This window comes from Sparus aurata, chromosome 18 (genome assembly GCF_900880675.1).
Source record: "Sparus aurata chromosome 18, fSpaAur1.1, whole genome shotgun sequence".
Classification (NCBI taxonomy): domain Eukaryota; kingdom Metazoa; phylum Chordata; class Actinopteri; order Spariformes; family Sparidae; genus Sparus; species Sparus aurata.
In genome coordinates, this window is record NC_044204.1 from 8,278,574 (window position 1) to 8,293,028 (window position 14,455).

At 40.0% G+C, this 14,455-nt stretch overlaps 1 protein-coding gene across 5 annotated transcripts in view; it reads right to left on the reverse strand.

Moving 5' to 3' along the window:
- Positions 1 to 355: 355 nt before the first annotated feature.
- Positions 356 to 14,455, reverse strand: part of csnk1a1 (casein kinase 1, alpha 1) — a 46,455-nt gene continuing 32,355 nt past the window's right edge. For 2 of the 5 annotated variants that reach the window (XM_030395835.1, XM_030395837.1), the window contains 5 exons: positions 14,141 to 14,219; positions 11,999 to 12,073; positions 11,804 to 11,910; positions 9,996 to 10,108; positions 356 to 1,149 (listed from right to left, as the gene is read on the reverse strand). In XM_030395835.1, coding sequence (XP_030251695.1) covers positions 1,142 to 1,149; positions 9,996 to 10,108; positions 11,804 to 11,910; positions 11,999 to 12,073; positions 14,141 to 14,219 — 382 coding nt within the window. In that variant the 3' untranslated portion in view covers positions 356 to 1,141. Of the gene's footprint in view, positions 1,150 to 9,954; positions 10,109 to 11,803; positions 11,911 to 11,998; positions 12,074 to 14,140; positions 14,220 to 14,455 lie in introns of those variants that run through there. The other 3 variants (XM_030395833.1, XM_030395836.1, XM_030395834.1) reach the window with 2 other exon arrangements.

Below are 14,455 nucleotides of genomic sequence, written 5' to 3' on the forward strand. Positions count from 1 at the left end.
GACATACACGGATTTTCTCCCTCTATAGTTAGATAACTGACCACTTTGGCTACAACACAGTTAACAAAATGCAAGTGATGTTCGGACAACAGGCACAAAACAAACTACATCATCAAGAATGGAATAAGGAGAGGATAACTAAACAACTTAAATTTGAGCTTCATAAAAATGATCATGGTGTGGAGAATGGGGGCTTATATTGTTTTGAACAATTCCATGTGCATAACCTAATAAAGATCAATCAGCTGGACATGATCAGACACGTTCTGTTTTGCAGGCATACACAATCAGTGCTTCACATTTTTCTTCTGAGAAAGTTTTCATTGTGCAAGTGGTTGATAATGACTTGTGCATGGAGGTTATGTCATGTTTTTATTGGTATTTTTGGAGAAGACCATAGGTTTTACAACAGATTTAATAATAATAATAATAATAATAATGATTCAGAGCTCTAAAGACAGAGGGAGAGAGCCAGAGTATCATTCTATCATTGACTGTTGCCATGAGCTGCTTATATTGTCAACAGGCAAACTCCTAATCACCATAGGAAAACAAAAAAGAAACAATCCAACATTTTTGATTTTTTAGTAAATAACATCCAGGGTTGCATCATTCAATTATTTCAGAAACAAAAAAAAAGGAGAAAAGAGTTCAGGTTTATATGTTTTAACATTTGCGTGGTAAAAGAAGTGAGGGAGTGAAATAATGAAGGAGTGAAGACAGGAAGAGATGCTTTGAGATGTTTCCACTGCAAGAGAAAACAGGGGGTCAGCTGACAATCTTCTTAACTTCAGTTTCCAAAGAAATCTTACAAAAAGTCAACATTGAAAGGTGGACAGAGACTGGGGTGGATGAAGGGAGGGGTCTATGTGTGTTTGGGGTGGGGCAGGGGGCTAAAGCCTCCACATCCAAAAAACCTTCTTTTTCACTCTTCTTTTCTTTCGGAGTGCAGAGTTTTATTATATATACATTATGAATATATAGATAACACAGCACAGTGTGTAAATCTATACATTTCCATTACATAGATAGTTATTATGGAAGGAGAGACACAGACTTTCTGTTCGTCGTTTGTCCAGGAAGAGAGACTTGTTGGTCCTGGTCACCAACACTTCTGCAGCTCCGCCTAGGCAGAGACCACTCAGAAACCTACAGACACACAAAGAGAAATACAGTCAGCATAATTACCTCAGTGTTCAGAAACCCACAGACAGTGATGGCAGACACCAGCTGAAAAGCCACACCCCTTGCTTAGTGGATTGGAGCAGTTACAAAACAAGTGACAGAGAAGAATGGTACATAGGAGGATAGGAAAAATCTCCTTGTGCTTGGGAGAAAATCATGACAGAGGTTATACCCAAGAAAAAATTGGTTAAGGCTGTTTGGTATCCCAGTTTAAAGTCACTTTCTTGCACCAGTCGATATTCACTTTCCATAGCTGTATCAGGTCATCTGACCACACTATCCAGTTGTATTAAGCACCTTTGAAAATGTTCTTTAAATTTCCCAATCTTCTTGCCTTTTTTCAAGACAACATCAAACTAAAAAACTTCAAGATTTTTGCTGTTTTCCTCATCAAAATGTTGGCTGCAAAGACAATAAGGAAGAACACTCAGCAAAGTTGAAATTAAACTTCATATGAATTCTTTTGGGATGCTGCCAACAAATAAAAAAGTGATTAGCAATATTCATGGTGGCCAATCTCAGTGTTAAAATAAGCACAATAAACATACATTATTGAGAAGAACTTGGTTTGAGAAAACAAGAGTCTAGATAATTGTCAAGATAACTTCTTGCCTGATGTATGTACAGACGCTAGTATGCAGAAGTCACAGACTAACACTAGCTCCATCCACACTGCCCTTTCAGTGTGGGAATCACGCACCAACTCTTGCATCACTGTCTGTGTGAAAGTTACAGATGCAAGTGGGGACAGTTTCGCTGCAGCTCTCATGCGCCTCCGGATGTAGTATCAGAGCCACAGCAGAGGTGAGCCGGCAATTATGTGAATGGAAAAGCTGGAGGCGTGGATCAGGGGTGTGTTAGTCTGATGGTGTTCACAGTCTGACAGCTAGGCTGATCCTTCACTCATCAAATCAAAGACAAATGACCCACAAAGCAACGTTAAAAGGACCAAACAACAGTGTGTGTTTTTCACCTGGCACTATTGTGTTGTTGTAGTACTGTCTCTGGAAACTTGTAATGAAAAAACGTCCTCCCAACCGAGACTTAAGTGAACTTCCTCGCAGAAAACATCCCTCCTCGCAAGTCAAGATGGACTCCTCTGTAGTATCGTAAATTGAATAGCCAGATTTAACACTTAATTTTTTGTATCCACTACCTTGTGGAAATGGAATGTATTTCCTAATTACAGTATGTATGTAGAACAGCTGCCCTGGCACATTATTTGTTGATGTGTTGGTTAACTGATTTACACTAAACCAGGTGGCACATCACTGATAAAGAATGGAACCTGCAATCTGCACTGTGATGAAAAGAGAAAAAGAGGACGACTATGCTGAGGCATGTGCTGATAATTTTCAGGAAATCATAAAAGAATGGAAAATCAAAGGAAAGGTTACCACATCGGGTACTGATGGTGCCTGTAACATGGTTGCGGCCTTGAGACCCTTTCCTCATATACTGTACTTATTTTTGCTTCCTTAAACATTGCAAATCAGACAAGCATGACAAAACATTTGTGAGACCGCACCCTGTACTGCTCCTACATTCCTTGCATGAGAACGCTAGAAACCTTGAGGTATGACAATCTCAAGGCACAGTTCTCTTAACTTTGAATAAGGCTTTTGAAAAAAATGCTGCAGTGCCTGCTCAACCTGCCCCCAGGCTAGTCAGGCTTAGCCCAGACCTGACAACTTTGGCAGAGATAACCGTTTCACCTCTCCCTGGTCCTAGGATATCTTATCTGAACTGTTTTCTTTGTTATCATTTGCCATGGCGGTCTTTGGCAGGAGTCGACACGTTGGCAAGGTGAGATAACCAGCCTATTACCAGATTATCATAGTTTAAAAGGGATATTTAGGATACAGCCATTTCATTGGACCTGTTCAGATGAGTCTGCTGTAACTTAATTAGTAGAGACTCCAGTCTGCAGGTGTAGCTCTAAGACTGCTTTTGCACTTGGCACTAGCATGTCCAAGCACGTTTGACCTCCAAGGCCAGTTTTAGTGTGAGGTCAGTACCGTGCTCCAGCACGGGCACACGACGTGGACATGACGTATAATCACATGTACAAGAGGGTACTGTGCTCAGGCCCAGTTGTGGCTGGAGCAATGTGAATGCAGGCCAGCGGGGGGATTAGGGAGGAGGGACAATCGTGCTTCAACACCGTATGGTGCAAGTGGACCTAGTGTGCCCCAACACTTAATTGATAAACTAGAGAATTGAAGGGTAACTACACTTTCAGTGGTCCTGTCGAAGAGAGTGAGGGAGCGTACAATGTATGTGGGTGCATCTATATATACACAGTTGGGTCAGAATGCAATTCCTTTCTTTCGAGTTTAATTATATTTATTTCATTACAAATGATTACATTAGCTTAAAAATAGGGGTGAAAAGTTGAATCTACGAAAAAGCTCTTGAATATCAGAATATCTTAGCATTTGGTGCCCTGAATTTTACAACATCTTAGTATTTGGAATTTCGCCCCACTTTAATAACAGCATACACTTAACCTTTGCTCGAGGAAAGTCAGTCTGTCAGGACAACTTGATCTTCTTTGGTCTTAAAGTAGTTTGTGCAAGCTTTGGTTTGTTTGGGCTCATTACCATGCTGTATAACAAAAGCATATTCATCACAAATACAGAATTTGCTAAATAAAGAATGCAAAACTCCCATCAGCAAAAGCACTGTCTAAACCACTTCTTAGGATAGAAACAAGACTTAACTCTTCAGGTGGGCATTAAATACCAGAATTTCACAGTGGAAGACCGGTAAGTGGTCCCATTTACTGATGAATCCAAGTTAAAGACTTGCGGCAGTAACAAGAGGTTGTACACAAGGAGACCAACAGGAGAGAGAATGATACTACAGTGTTCAAAGCCACAGTTAAACATGATGGTTAGGAATATTATCGGTTCTTTTCGTTCTGTTTTTGTTGAAGAGAAATTATTTTATCCAGCTGATGTTGCAATACCTTCAGCACACACCAACAGCCACCAGGTGACACATGTAAGAAGTCCAGACTGAGGCCCTGAGATTCCCCCTCGTCCTTCTTGAACAAGAGAGGGCGTTTTATTTGCCAATTGATTTAATCCGTATTTACGGAGCCCGTCTGGGGTCACCTGGGAGAAGAAAAAAATGGATTCGGAAATCCATGCAATCAGATTTGTTAACCATGCTCTCGGATTCAAAATCTGTGTGCACAGATTTTGAATTATAAATAATCCAATCAAATAATTCATACTTGATGAGGAACATATTAAAAACATAATCTGCAGCCATCCTCCAGCATCAGGGCCAATCTTTTTGCCAGCTGAGGTGGTGCACAGTGCAGCGCATGTGTTTTGTTTTATTCCAGTGGTCTTTAAATAAGGTGAGATCAGGGGCTCTGCTGCCCAATCTTGGAGCAGTAAAAAGCGTCACAGTGGCTGATCTGCTATATAGAGGCCTCAGTATTCATATTGTAAGATGTGCCTTCATAGGCAGGTTCACAACTGTAGCATGTGCGCATCAACTCTCTTAGGGGCGATGCACTGCATGTTTCTGCTGCTCGAGTCCATTGCTAGTTATGTTATAAATATGTTCTTTATTAAAGTTGATTTCTTTCACCCACCCACACTCCATCACTTATTAATCAGAATCATAGTTCTTATGACCTGTCCTGTCTGATCCGTTCAACGTAGCACTACTCCTGTTCCAGTTGGTCCCAGTTGATGGTTCTCAAGTATACAGTTACCTATAGTTCCCTCAAACAATGTAACGAAGATACGCATCAGAGGGGATTTAGAAGTGGCAATACACAAAGCCGACTGAAAACTATGTAGTTATATGCCATACACCTGCACCATTTGTTTAAGTTCTGCCACTATTCCACAGCTAATTAACATTATTACATATATGCAAGACTGTATGTTTCACTTACAGGCATATGCAATAAGACTAACTTATAACTTAATGTTACACATCTTTATTTCATTCAACTAAGTTCATAGAAGAGCTGTTATAGTTAATTATCAGCCAAAGCAGTCATATCAACACTTTACATCACACATCATAGAATGGCTTCCTGTCAATCAACCGAAAAACAGACAGCACCACTCTGCCATTGCTGAGCACATTGTGGTCAAACGTATTATTGAGTAGAATCATGTCATCAGGTAATGCACTGTGGTAATGTAGCGGTAAGCACGCCATTCTTTTCTTCTAAATTTCGCCGGAGGTCTCTTTTAATACCGGGTTTCAGTACCAATCCTTATTGCTCACACATAAATAGAAATACCAGGTCTTATGGCATGTTTTGGTTGAAATATTGCTCATTTGATTTAGACCATTCAGCATCATAGTCTTCCATCACATAAGCTGGAACTCAGTCAAATTAAAACCCTCTGCATGTACAGTGCATTCTCCCATCACATGTGCAGCCCACATTACTGCTAGCACTACCACAATACTAATAATGTGGCCAGCAATATACTGGGAAAGGTGTATATATTATGTTACTGTAACAAGTAAATAATTGTGGGAATATATTTGTCACTACTGCAGTTTGTTCTCTACTGTAAGTCCATTTACAGTCCACAAACTGGTGGTTTGCACATTTTAAAAAAGTAGGCAGGTGACTAGATGAACTGTGAATCACTGTCTTAATTAACGTAACTAATTACTAATAATACCAAATAAAGAAATATCACTTTTTAACTAAGTAATACGTAAACTGTAACTTATCATAGTTCCTGAGTAACTTGCTCAACACTGGGGGGTCAACTGTTCAAATATGTGATCCAGGAGCTTGGGACTGCTCGCCGAAGTGTCACAGATGCCCCCCTGGATATCAAACAGGCTAAATATCTGGGTGTTGCTTCAGATGGGTGGGGGGAGCCAGGAAAGAGGTAAAGCCAATGAGTGCAGACACTCTCATCTCCCCCCTCTTCTCTGCTGTCAACCGCAGTAGCGCTTTGAACCCAGTGTCATTATGCATCTATGGGAATGGGGCCTATAGTTACTGTAAGAATATGTACAGACAAGTGTTTTAGTATTTGTAACTGAGTTGTCATTGCTAAACCATCATATGAACAGGCCATTCCACATTTTTGCTGCAAAAATAATCCTCGCTACCCTTTCATTGTAATCCATCCTGTCACTCATTATTTTAATCATTTATTCTTTTTCCCCCTTGTCATGCTGCAAATCAGCACACAAACGACTTTGACAGCTTGGGCCGCATCATTACTTTGTCATATCACACATGTGTTACCATGTAAGAGACTCCCAATTACAAGGTAGGAAGTTGTGAAGTGTGAAGAGTATGGCAATATGACAACTTTGTAGTATAAGGCAATTTTCATTATTGGCCAATAGCTGATAATATACATTTTCCATGAACAGATCTGATATATATTGTGCATTCCTAATAAAAAGATACAACTTTGATCCTAAATTACATGAATGTCATTAGCTAGCCAGCCAACATTAGTTATTCTTAGCCCAATGTTTTTCTGGAATTCTCAAAATACTAAAATATTCTTTAAATATTACATCAAATATATGTCCATGCGATTATGTAATTTGGAGCGAAAAAATGTAACTCTGACATTTTCCAGGATGGTGGGGTGGGTCCAGATCTCATTCACAACACATTATACCTGCATCCATTTGATTATACACAGTCAGCGGATGCATGTGTGAGAAAAGGACTCCTGTCTCTGCTGGAACAAAAAACTGGCCCTACGCTTTGAATCCCATGCTGGAGAAGCAGTGGGCAGCCAACGACAGTGCTTGGGTACCAACTCCAAATCTTAGCCAGTCTCTTGGTCAATGACACTGACAGATGAATTTGAACATGAACCTGGTATACATGTTTTCATAGTGGGGGAAACTCAAGTACCCAGAGGAAACCCATGTAAGCACAGGGAGAACATGCCAACTCCACAAAACTGTTTGATGTCAACACTTAGTAATAAACGTTTCTGTAATAATCAGTTTCTGATTTTCATTATAACCATCGTTCCAGTACGTATCAGAAATCTTTCTATTTGTATACAGATTTTGTTGGTAATAAAGGGAATCACACAAGCTTAACAGTAGCAACAGCAATCTAACTGATTTGTGACATTTTCCTGTTAGATTGTGAGAAAGTGAGAGTTTCTGAATACTAGGTGAATGTGAGACTATACACACATATGCCTACCTACACAGACAGATAAGACAGAAGAACTAAAAAGAAAGCTTGAAACTTAAAAGCAATTCATTGGATTCCGTTTGGATGAAAATTAGCCATTAGCTGATTGATTTGTAAACCAAAACGTTGATTAAGGTGTATTGCCTAAGGTAAATACATTTTGAAAAACAGGTGGCAGTAAGGTACACAAGAAAACACCAAACAATGAATGTATTCCCTTGGATCAAACGCAGGACTGCAATGTACCCCCTTCTGAACTTGCACATGCACTCTCATCAATGAGGCAAAACTAGCCATTTCCTCTGGTGATGGAAAGAAAAAAACACCGAGAAAGACTTCGAGGAAAAGCTGTCAGATAAATGTGTGGTCTATAACCGTGCTAGGTTGTAGTTAATCTCTCTCCAGTCTGTTTGTCTGTCTTGTTAACACAGCTGGACAGTATATAGCCTATACCTCTTTTTTTTAAACAAGCCAATTTTTAAAGTCCAAAACCGAACAGTTTTAACTAGATACAATAAACGACCATGGAGATGTAACATTCGGTGCATTGAGCAGCAACAAAACTCTTTTCATATTCTCTCCCACATGCCTTATGGCAAATCTGAGGGATGACACAATTTCTTTGCACTTTCTGATGGGGGGAGCCTTTTAAATCATGATTTAACAGGGCCCAGAGGTCAAGTTCAGTACTTGCTGTGCGGGCCCTGCATCGATATAAATGTACTATCACTCTGTTGATAGTCTAATTTTAAAGTTAAAAATCAGCTTACCTTAGCTGCAAAAATTCCTCCTGCTTCCCTTTTACCAAAGTAACGTTAGCACATAGCCTCCGTTGCTATTCGATCCATGCTTGCGGGGGATAAACAGAAACAACTTGTCTGACAATGCTGACACGGTTGTCAATGCACCATTAAGTGTGAAGTTTGGAAGACATTTAGATTTTTTTTTTTAAATAATAAAACATCTCCAGAAGTTTGGTCATTTGTGAGGTCTGTAGAACAGCGATTTCGGTCACTGGTAGCTTGATGGTAACACTGACCTAGAGAGATGGAATGATGCAATGTATGCAAGCAACAAGGAGTAATTATGTGACTGCTAGTCCAGCTTGCACAAGACAAAGACATGGATACCATACGGTTTCTCCTGCTATAACTCGGCTGCAACTCAGGTAATCATAAGGTCATCATCCCTATTGTGCCTCCTTCCTATGGAATAACCTCTCAGTTGACATCAGACAATCTGACTCTACTGACGCCTTCAAATCAAAACTCAAAACTTACTTCTTTGACTTAACCTTTAATTCGTTGTTCACTCTGATTGCTAGCTTATTCAGTGGGTCAGTCTCAATCAGTCTCTTACCTATAGTATTAGAATTTGCTTTTTCATGCCAACGAGAAGCAATCTGTTTATTCTGATTAAAATTTCTCTAAACTTTTGTTTTTGTTTTCCGTTCCCACAAGCTGCAAGCTGTGTCGCTATCTCACTGTCACTCTCTATAGTTTCCTCCTCCTCTCTATTTATTCAAGCTCCCTCCAGATGGACTACAGCCCCTGGGAACATCCCTCTCCCCCGACTCCTACTGCCTCACACATTGATGGATCTGGATCATCGTACCATTGGCTCCACTGGATAATTTCTATCCTCTGTTTTACCATCTCCTAACCCTAACCATCGGGCCTTGCTTTGGCCTGTTCAGTCATCCTGCTGGATCTGCACACTTTGCATAGAGTATATCATTTGTATCAGATTTTCTGTAATTACAAACTGTAAATTCGGATTTTGTTGTTCTGTTCATGCGACATCTACTGCATGTCTGTCCATCCTGGGAGAGGGATCCCTCCTCTGTGGCTCTTCCTGAGATGGCCAGATGGCCCTGTTGTGCCATTTTTGCTACATTTTCCATGTGAATGCACAGTGGCAGAACTGACCTCATGTTTGCCACTCAGGACAGTGACTGTGGCAACATCTGCATACAGTGACATCAATGGTGTACCCTTTATGACAGTCCCGAGGGATCAACATTCCTCAGGTTGTTCTTATTTACCAACACCTTGTCTCCATCTGCTTGGATCATTAATACTGCAGTCAAGTAGTTAGAGGGAAAAACATGTTAAGTAAGGAGGGATAAATTAAGATATTTTTCAGCTTGAAGAGGGAATGTTAAAACAGACTGCAGAAGAATCATAGATGTGTGATCAGAGCAAGTTGGTCAGCATTAATGCAATGTCACCATGGAGAGAGCCCGTTGTCCAGTCCCAACAAAGGAATAGAATAGCATGACAGCAAAGTTAGTAGTCAAATTCCCCAAGGACGTCTTTGCTTCTGCAAGACAGACCAATTGTGTCAAAGTATTCCATTTTGGATTTTCAGTTTTTTTTAGGGTGCCTCCTCAAAATTAATGCTGTCTGACTTCATCATTCCAACAGGAATAATAAGCTGAATTTGCTTTAGATTTCCAATTTGGCATTTGTACTCTCTCTTAAAAAAGGGGCACTGGGGTGTGGGTTAGGGAATAAAACAATATCTAAAGTACAAAACTGAATGAATATATGAGCAATTGGTGTCCATAAAAAACGTCGCTTGGCTGTTTGCTACTAACCTTTCATGTTAGGCTTGGGTTTGTCAGTTTGCTTGCCTGTGGGGGTTTGTGCCTGCTGGCCCTGGCCCCCGGAGGAGGCCCCCTGCTGGGCTGCTTTCTGTTTCAGCATGGTCCAGTCAAATGTGTAGTCGTACTGGTGGTTCAGAGTCCTAAAAAACACAGAAACAAATTATCAACACAACATTCCCAACAATGGGCTGATTGAAATAGTTTGTGAAAGGATGGGCGGCGGAAAAGTAAGAGGCAAGAGACAGAGGGCAAAGTCAAACAGGATTAGGGATGCAAATTAAAAGCAGTTTTCTTTTATCGTCTGCCTTATTTATCAATTATCAGTTAATCATAAATGACAGACGAATTATTCTAATTGAACCACTGACATGGTCAATGTTTGAATCAAAATCAGAGAAGGCGACATCAGAAGCTAAAAGAACAGATAAACGCCAACTTTCTTTAATCATAAACTACACATAACACAAAGACAAAATAAAATAATGACTCAATTTAAGTCAATTTAAAAGTAACTTGTGTTTTATTTTGATATATATGATAAGGAAGTATATTTGTTCTTTGTAACATGATACTTTTTGATGTATTTGTGCCCATAACTCAGGCATTATCTTGTTGCAGTATGAAGCTCCTTGTCAGGGCCAGGGCTACTTTATTGTGCATGTACATGTTCGTGATTTTGTTTGAGAAAAAAAATGTTTGTCACCGTCAACCACGGATGATTAGTCAGATGAGCGTTCCATTGGTGAACAACTGAATAAACATCTGATTGGTCTATATACTCTCCCAAGGCAATATGGGAAACCAAATATCAAGTGTTTCCCACACATTCAGTGCGTTTACATAACACTTGAGAAAACCTAATTATTGGGTTAGACCCACTATGATCGGATTTTTAAGATGCATGTATACACCTTAGTCTGACTAAGATCGGACCGGATCGGATTTCTCATAGTCGGATTAAAACACCTAGATAATCCGATTGATGGTTGCATTACTTGTGCATGTACAGGTTCTATCAGATTGGATTCAAAAGTGGTGTCTGAAGAAAATTTCTCAAAGCGTTTCTTGAGATATTGCATTCACAGGAATGGCCCGGACGCATGTACTGACAGACAACCCGAACACATAATGGCTTGCATAATTATTTTTGGGTTAGGTTTGTCAACAGTTTGTTTTTAATATTTGTATTTTCATTAGCCTTCTGTGTTTTCTATACATTTGTATCAGAAATACTATTTTCAATTTTGATACCATCTTCAGCTACATGTTTAACTCCACAAACCCCAATGAAAATGAAAAATACAAAATAAAAAAGTATCCAATAAAATCCATGAAATGAACTTGGAGGCCTAGATCAGCTGGTATGGAGTAGCCACAGTATCAAGCAGCAAAAAAACTTTAGCATGACATGTTAGTTTATTTGCTTTACTTGACATTATAAACCCTGCCCCCGCCCCATATGAACATGCAGGAAGAGACCCGTCCTAACATTTAATGATCTTCAAAAAATAAAGCGGACTTCGATACTTTCTCTTTGAAGATCATCAAATGTTAGGTATTGATACTCAGCCAACCTAATGTATACATTTCAAGGATTACAAAACATGCAATTGGTCTGTGAGTTTCCATGGCTGAGATTACTGTGCCATAAAGTCCAGGGAAGCTGCAGCAGTTAATATAGAAAATGTTGGACACTTGAGAGACTACTGACAAAGACACTCCCTCTATAACTACAAGTAGTAAAGACGACAAACCTCAATTAGTAACGGTAATTCTGCAAGACTAACCACTGCAAAATGTGCCTACTATGCTTACGTTTGTGTATATGTGTTTACCTGAAGAGGATGCGGAACAGTTGGCGCAGGTACATGTAGTCTGGAGCCTCTTCAAAACGCAAGCCACGGCAGTAGTTCAGATACATGGCAAACTCTGCTGGAAAACCCTGAAAAGATACCCATAAAGTTCATTTGTTTGTTTGGATGTGAATTAACTTTATAACTTTCCACTGTCAATGTTTAACAGGTTCTTACCTTGCAGAGGACCTCAACAGGTGTGGACATCTTCTTCTCTGAAATCTTCTCATACTTCTGCTTCTTTGTGGCAGCCTGACAATGACCATCATTGTATATTATGTGAAACATCAGGTATAGCATTTCTGGTGGTAACATTTTATCCTCAGCAATAGGGCTGCACAAAAAAATCGGTAAAAAAAATCGCGATCTCGATTCACACATACACGTGATCTCATTTCTACACACAGCGATTCTGAAGCATTTTATATCTCGAGCCGAATCACAAACAAATGCTCCTATTTTCCTCCCAGATTGTTTGAAGCGCCCCCAAACGCAGCACGGCCGCTGCCTCCTCCTTCAACCTGTGGTAAAGCGTCTTTACAATACGTGATTCAGTGGAGGAAGCCCACCTGCAGTTAAGTGTTTGGAAGGAGTGAGTGAGACGCCGTTTTTAGACAGGGCAGCAAGCCGCCAATCTGCCCGTCCTTTTGGCGGCTCGGTCCGTGGTTTTAGACAGAGGGTGGCAAATTGGGGGTCTGTTTTGGTCCGCCGATTTGCTGTCTCGGACGGTACACTTATTTCCGCCCCGACTGCTAGCTTGTTGTTGTAGCGACAAGCTAGGAACGGTCGCTACTTTCAAATTAAAAGCCCCCCGCTAAGAACCCAGTTCTAAACTCCAATGGGGTGCAATGTAAAGCTCTTATTTTGAAGACAAATTTGTTGTCAACTGTTCGCAGCCCAACTTTGGGCTTCACGTCACATCACGTCACATGTTTACGCCTACCTCTGAGGCGGCTTTTGGAAAAGGAAGAATATTATGCCTCCGTTTTAGAAAGCCGATCACAGCAGCTATCACATATCACCTAGCCAAAGCTACTGCCCCAATAAACACTGTACAACATGAGGTATTAGAGGATGCCCTCTCATCTTGGAGACTAATTTTTTTTTTACTTTTGTAAAAATCATTTCTCATCCAATGATAGAACTAACAAAACAAAAAAAACATTGCTTTGGCAGAGGCATAGTAGTATGCCTCTGCCATACTACAATGTTTTTTTTTGTTTTGTTCAAGTTCATCAGTGCAATAAACATTTTGTGAAAAAAATAGTGCCAGAGAATCGTGATCTCAATTCTAAGCAAAAAAATCGTGATTCACATTTTTTCCAGAATCGTGCAGCCCTACTCAGCAATAACGAAAACATTCCACAATTAATCATTTGATCCGTTTGCTGATTAAATGTGGTTATTGTTGCTGTGCAACAAGTTTGTTACTCTACTCAAGCACTTGACCTACCCCTCTTCCAGAACCGTTGACATGTGATGTGACATGAGCAAAATCATCATAGTTTTACTAATCCAGTGTAGTGAGGATAAAGCCATTTCATACACCAGGTGTAGCCTATATAAGGTGGACCTATCAATGCGCACTCAACTAAAACTGGACCTATTCATAATCAGCTGTTACTCTGTATGCTTTAAGCTGCATTTCCACCAAAAGACTTTTGTATATTACACTTTGTATCTGTACGTAACTGTACATAAATGCGAGATAAAGGTTTTTGGAGTAACCCCCCCATAACTTTTTAAACATCTGGGAAAGACTAGACTAGTCTGCTGCATTTATTAACTGACGCACTGTGACCTATAGTGTACCCTCCATTGACAATACTTGTAACCTTTATTCCCTCTGCTCTGCTTTCATTCACTGCCACTTTTCTACTGTTCTCTCTCTCTTGCTTGACAACACAGTTGATAGGAAGTGTTGCCAGACCAGGTGTTTGCAGTGGGGGCTGCCACTCCACACACCAAACTTAGAAAAACAATAGATGCACATAGGACCAACATTACAACATCAGGCAGAGAACAGTGAGTCTTGCAGACAAGTAGTAGGATCTTTACTAATGGATCCACACATTGTGGTTCACTGCCCCACAGGAAATACTGCCCACTGTACTTCTGACTTGGACATGTCAAATGGATCAATGACCCTATTTAAGTAACAAAGATTTAAAAACATTGTGTTCATCATAAGTCAGCAACAGGATTGATATACATGCATATCATAGGACACATAATATTTATTAAAAACAAACAAAAATGTTCATGGAAATGTGTGGATTGAGATCATTCCAACCGGCAAAGTCATTTATAATATCATACCTTTAATCCCTGCCAAGGCAGACTGGTTCTGTTGAAGTACATCAGCACGTAGCCTAGTGACTCCATGTCATCACGGCGACTGCAGACAATAATGTTAGTTGTTGAGTACACAAGCAGGGCAAGGCTGCCTCTCTGACACAACAAATATAATGTTAAGCATATATTTCAATAACTATATAAAAAAATTAAAAAAAACAAGAAATTGTGAAAAGCTGGTTGAAAGCGTGTTGTAAGACCAGGATGAACTGCAAATTTTTCTGCAAACCAACTCCAGTCTTATTGGAACCACTTAACCACATGTTTTTTTTTCTAAAC